This window comes from Poromitra crassiceps (genome assembly GCF_964638095.1).
Source record: "Poromitra crassiceps genome assembly, contig: HAP1_SCAFFOLD_318, whole genome shotgun sequence".
Taxonomy (NCBI): domain Eukaryota; kingdom Metazoa; phylum Chordata; class Actinopteri; order Beryciformes; family Melamphaidae; genus Poromitra; species Poromitra crassiceps.
The window spans coordinates 820-6064 of record NW_028152084.1 but is presented as its reverse complement, the minus strand read 5'-3'; the positions used below and the strand labels follow the sequence as shown (position 1 = coordinate 6064).

The window sequence follows — 5245 nt, the reverse complement described above, 5'->3', positions numbered from 1 at the left end:
GAGTTATAACCAGCGAGTATTTACAGTAATTTTGATCAGATTTGAATCATATCCTAGAATATCCAAGACATGTGGCTATTACTCTAACCATATCTAAAAGTTTTCTGCTATGGATACTACATGTATATCAAGTTTCCTGCTATGGATATGACATGTATATTGCTTACTGGATTCTAATATACACAGGGCGAGGCATTTCGGTAGTATCATGTGATATACTGTGGTGTATACATTAGTGTTTGGCTTTCAAAATATGGCATCAGTCATATCTGGAAAATATTTGGACTCCATATTCTGGTAGTGTCAAAGTGGTCAGATTCCGGATTTAAGATATGCTCCAGACATGAGTCAGAAGCTGTGAGTATCGACACTTAATTTGATCAGATTTGAATCATATCTTTGAATGTCTGAGTAAGGATATTAATAGTATCTCAACGTTTCCTGCTACGGATATGACACATACATTGCTTCCCGGAATTTAACACACACAGGACGAGGCATTTCGGTAGTATCATGTGATATGCTGTCACCAGACATGTGGTGTGTTTTGGCTTTCAAAATATGGCATCAGTCATATCTGGAAAAAATTTGGACTCCATATTCTCTTGGCGTCAAAGTGGTCAGATTCTGGATTTAAGATATGCTCCGGACATGAGTCATAAACTGTGAATATCAACAATCAATTTGATCAAATTTGAATCATATCTTTGAATTTCCGATATAAGGATATTAACCCATTTCAGCCTATTTTCGCCTAAAAAATAGCCTCTAAAACCTAAGTCCGATTTGATAATAGACCCCCAAATCCTGAACTTTTCATAGAAATGTCAACGCCTACTAAAATAGTGATATCTCAGCCTCTGTAGAAGATAAAAACACACTTTAAAAGGCATTTGAGAGCTGACACATGTGGCTTTCCTTGTAAAAGGTGTTTATTGGTATGACAATTCAATAGCATTGTCAAATATTGCTGTAAACACAGAAAATTTTTAAAAAACTAAAAAACGTATGAAAAAACAAGCAACAAATCACTCCAAACCACTCAAATAAAATCAAAAATGTGCTCCACACTGCCCCCTTGTGTCCCCTTGCAACCATAAAAAAAAATGCAGTCCATTTACCATCAAAGGGGCAAGTGTCTAAAGTGTCAGCTAGTGTTTAGCAAACACTTACAAAAAATGTCTGTAGTGTTTTCCAAAACACTCAATGTGGACAGGCAGGTCACACTGTATGCAGCCATACACAGTTAGCCCACTGCCTACTACATCTTTTTTGTCCAGCAACAACTGGCACTCCCTGCAGAGCTTCCGCTTCTCAAACACCTTCCCGAAGTCGTGCATTGGGGGACCTGTGGCTTCTCCTGACGTGCTGGGTGCTGGGGAGGCTGCCCTGCTCGATGTGCTTGGTGCTGGGGAGGCTCCCCTGCTCTCTGGAGTGGAAGGAGAGCCAAATGGAGAGGCTGGTCTGGAAGCTGGGGACAGAGGAGGAGGAGGAGAAGGAGGAGGGATCACAGGAGGGGCCCTCCTTGTCACCGGTGTGATGAGCTCCTCCAGCAAGGTCTCCAGCCAGTCCTTGTAATGTTTGTGCCTTCCTCCAACAGACCTGGCTGCAACGTAGGCGTTGTAGCACGACACAGACAGGCCCCAGAAGAACACACGCCGCCACCATTTCTTTGACCGATGATCGAAACCATAGTATCCAATCATCTGGTCGAGGAGATCCACACCTGGAACACACATGGAACTCTGTTTACATACGTACATTTTCACTCAAATGACCTCAGTGAATATAAGCTTACAGTATTTTAATTTTTGTTTATAAAACATAAATCTGTAAAACAAACCTTTCATGTGGCTCTGGTAGTCCGCCAGGCAAGCGGGCACTACCACATCAGCCCGGTGGGTCTCATCTCTCCTCCGCCTTACAGTCCCTGTTGCGCTGGGGTCATGGTGATTGGACAAGACCATCACCGTCTTTGTGTCTTGCCACACGCAGAAGGTGAGGTCATCCTGCTGTGCCACCCGGAACTCGTGCTTCCCCAGCGCAGCCCTCTTTGTCAGGCTGTGGTCCTTCGGCAGCCCCTTCCTATTGGCCCGAAGGGTGCCACAGCCATACAGGAAAAGGCCGTTCATCTCCTGGAGGAGTTCTACACTGGTGTAGAAGTTGTCCATATAAATGGACAGGAAGGTGCCATTGTATGGCTTGGCGAGGTCCAGCACCACGCGCTGTGCCAGGCCCGTCTGCGGCGCCGCTTCACGTCCTGTGTACACCTGGGGAGTTTGCAAGAAGAAACACAAGTCTGAGGAAGGGCCTTGGGTGCTTGAAAGGTCACTCAAATAACAACACATTACAGAATACATATTTGCATATTCTTGGTGTGCTGATTTTTTTCCTTACTTTGAAGTGCGGAACGTAGCCTGTTGAGCTCTCCGCCATCACCCAAACCTTCACGCCCCATTTGGTTGGCTGGAATGAATGAATGAATGTTTATTTCACACATTACCAAAAGATGCAGGTTACATAGGCAAAATAGAGGTGAGACAATTTGATCAATCAATCAGCAGTACCTTCATTGGCAGGTATTGCCGGAAGCCAAGCCTGCCTTTGAACTTGATCATTGATTCGTCAATGCTGACTGTGCCGTTGACCTCATAGAGGTCCTGGAAGCGCTGGTTCAGGAAGTCCAGGTACCAGCGCAGTTTCCAGAGCTTATCAGCTGGGTCGCCTCGTGCGTTGTTATCTTGGAGGTGAAGGTATCTGAAGAGGTGAGAGAGGGGAGGATGGAAGAGGGGGGGTAGGGGAGGGGGGGTAATTAGACACATATTACAATATATTATAAACAATATAATGTCTTGTATATTGTATACAATATTGTATATTGTATTGTATATTATATACAAGTAGACACATCTTGGATGAAATGAAAAATTGTAGGCTATATCATTATATAGGTTAGTTACACTTGAGGGTTACAGGGTCTGTCTAAGTGCAGTGTCTGTCTTGGTGCAAAGAGTGAAGCGCATTCTCTCCACATTCCTGACAATTGAATAACAATAGGCCTACTAGGTGTTTGCCCACACACAATAGGTGTAGCAGCCGAGCCCAGCAGGGGTTTCTTACCCCAGTGTATAAGCTCGCTACTATGGCAATACTCCCACTACACCTCTAATACATTTGCAATATATTTCATTTCCCTTAGGGCATCATAACAATGGTACTAATGTTACATTTTATCTATCAAACTACTATTATTTATATAGCGCATCCTATTCAATGGGGCGCATCTATATCACGCAATGGTTATAATAACAAGGATAATATTATTGTTCTTAGCCTACCTCCAAATGGCGTCAAATCGGTCCCGGGACATATTCTGGCCGAAGTTGGTTTTGAAGATGTTTTTGGATAGCCGCCAGTACTCTCTTCGGACGGGAAGTTTCATTATCCCCATGGCGAGACACAGCCCAATGAATGTTTTCATTTCTTTCACTGTTACCGGGGTCCACTTGGCTGCTTTTTTGGCTGGGGGAATTGTGCGTCTCTGGTCGGCATATCGGTTCGTCTCCGTGACAAGACGGTCCCACATTTCCTCCGTGTAAATTTTCTCGAAAGAAAATAGAGGTGTGGAATCGGCTTGTAAGCCAACACCGCTTTTCACCCCGGGCACCCTTTTGAACGCTTTGACCGGCACAGGACGGTAACAGCGCTGCTCCGTTACCCAGTTTCCATGGAAGCCTTCGAATTGGTCTTCTTCGTCAGACTCATCGTCATCGTCATCCTGAAACATAGTTCTGACCCACTGATCTCTGTCCAAGGGCTGCCAATCGGGGTCTGTAACTGGGTCATCATTTAACTCTTCATCAACGGTGGAATGTTCAGAATATTCCGCGTCTTCAAAATCGCTTCCTTCGCTAATATTATTTTCTTCCTCCATCGCTCTAACAGATCCGCTCAAAGTGAAGAAAAAAAAAACTTTTCCTTCCCAAAACAATCCCAGAATGCATTGCGAGACCCCACGTGTGTTTTCTGAATGATTTCATTTGCCTAGAGACCGGAAATAGGCGAAAAACTACAGCTAAACTACAAATTGACGTAGACGTCATCCCGTCTTCAAAGGTATATTGACGCGAACGGCATCCCGTCTTTAAAGGGAGAATGACGCGAACGTCATCCCGTCTGAAATGGGTTAATAGTATCTCAAAGTTTCCTGCTACGGATATGAGACGTATTGCTTCCCAGATTTTAGCACACACAGGACGAGGCATTTCGGTAGTATCCTGCCATATGCTGTCACCAGACATGTGGTGTGTTTGGCTTTCAAAATATGGCATCAGTCATATCTAGAAAAAATGTGGACTCCATATTCTGATGGTGTCAAAATGATCCCAATCCGGACTTAAGATATGCTCCGGACATGAGTCATAAACCATGAGTATCGACAGTCAATTTGATCAGATTTGCATCATATCTTTGAATGTCCGACATAAGGATATTAATACTATCTCAAAGTTTCCTGCTACGGATATGACACGTATATTGCTTCCCGGATTTGAACACACACAGGGCGAGGCATTTCGGTAGTATCCTGCCATATGCTGTCACCAGACATGTGATGTGGTTGGCTTTCAAAATATGACAGCAGTCATATCGGGAAAATATCTAAACTCCATATTCTGATGGTATCAAGTGGTCCCATTCGGAGTTAAGATATGCTCCAGATATGAAATTGTAAAATGTTGTGGTCGGAGAGTATCCAACCCAGATTTCCTCATATATGGGTCATAATTTGACATATCCTGGCAAGACTAACTCCGGATTCTGGGGTATTTCGCGCAGTGATACAGGTTTACATAAAGCAATCTTATTTAACCATTCGACTTCCGGTGTAATGCCTTGTCACTAATGTATACAAGGTGACCATTAAGAGACAGTTTCTGGGTTGATTTGTCTTACTGCCTGGTTGTGTGCCAGGGTGAGACCTAGCCAACTGAAACTACGATATGGAGACTCTTTGAGAGTTGAGTTTGTGTGTGTGCGTGTGCGTGTCCATTTGCTATCTGTGCACCCAGGCAGGCAGTGTGTGTCATAATATCCTGAGGATGATGTAAAGCAGATAGAGGAAGGAGAAGAGGCCCCAAAGTGTCACAACTCATTTACCACACAATCTCCTTTCTTTGTTACTTCTTCTCATCCACCCTTCCGCTTTTTAATTTCATGACTTCTGCTTGAAACTCTCCCTCGTCCA

The 5245-nt window shown here is 44.0% G+C and overlaps 1 protein-coding gene across 1 annotated transcript; it reads right to left on the bottom strand.

Annotated features, from left to right (window-relative positions):
• Positions 1–910: 910 nt before the first annotated feature.
• LOC310771049 (piggyBac transposable element-derived protein 4-like) lies at positions 911–2171 on the bottom strand (the record flags this gene model as incomplete). The annotated part of the gene is made up of 2 exons (XM_083663730.1): positions 911–1726; positions 1844–2171. 2 exons carry the CDS (start codon positions 2169–2171, stop codon positions 1170–1172), a joined length of 885 nt encoding a protein of 294 aa, XP_083519856.1. The 3' UTR covers positions 911–1169.
• Between the last annotated feature and the right edge of the window lie 3074 nt (positions 2172–5245).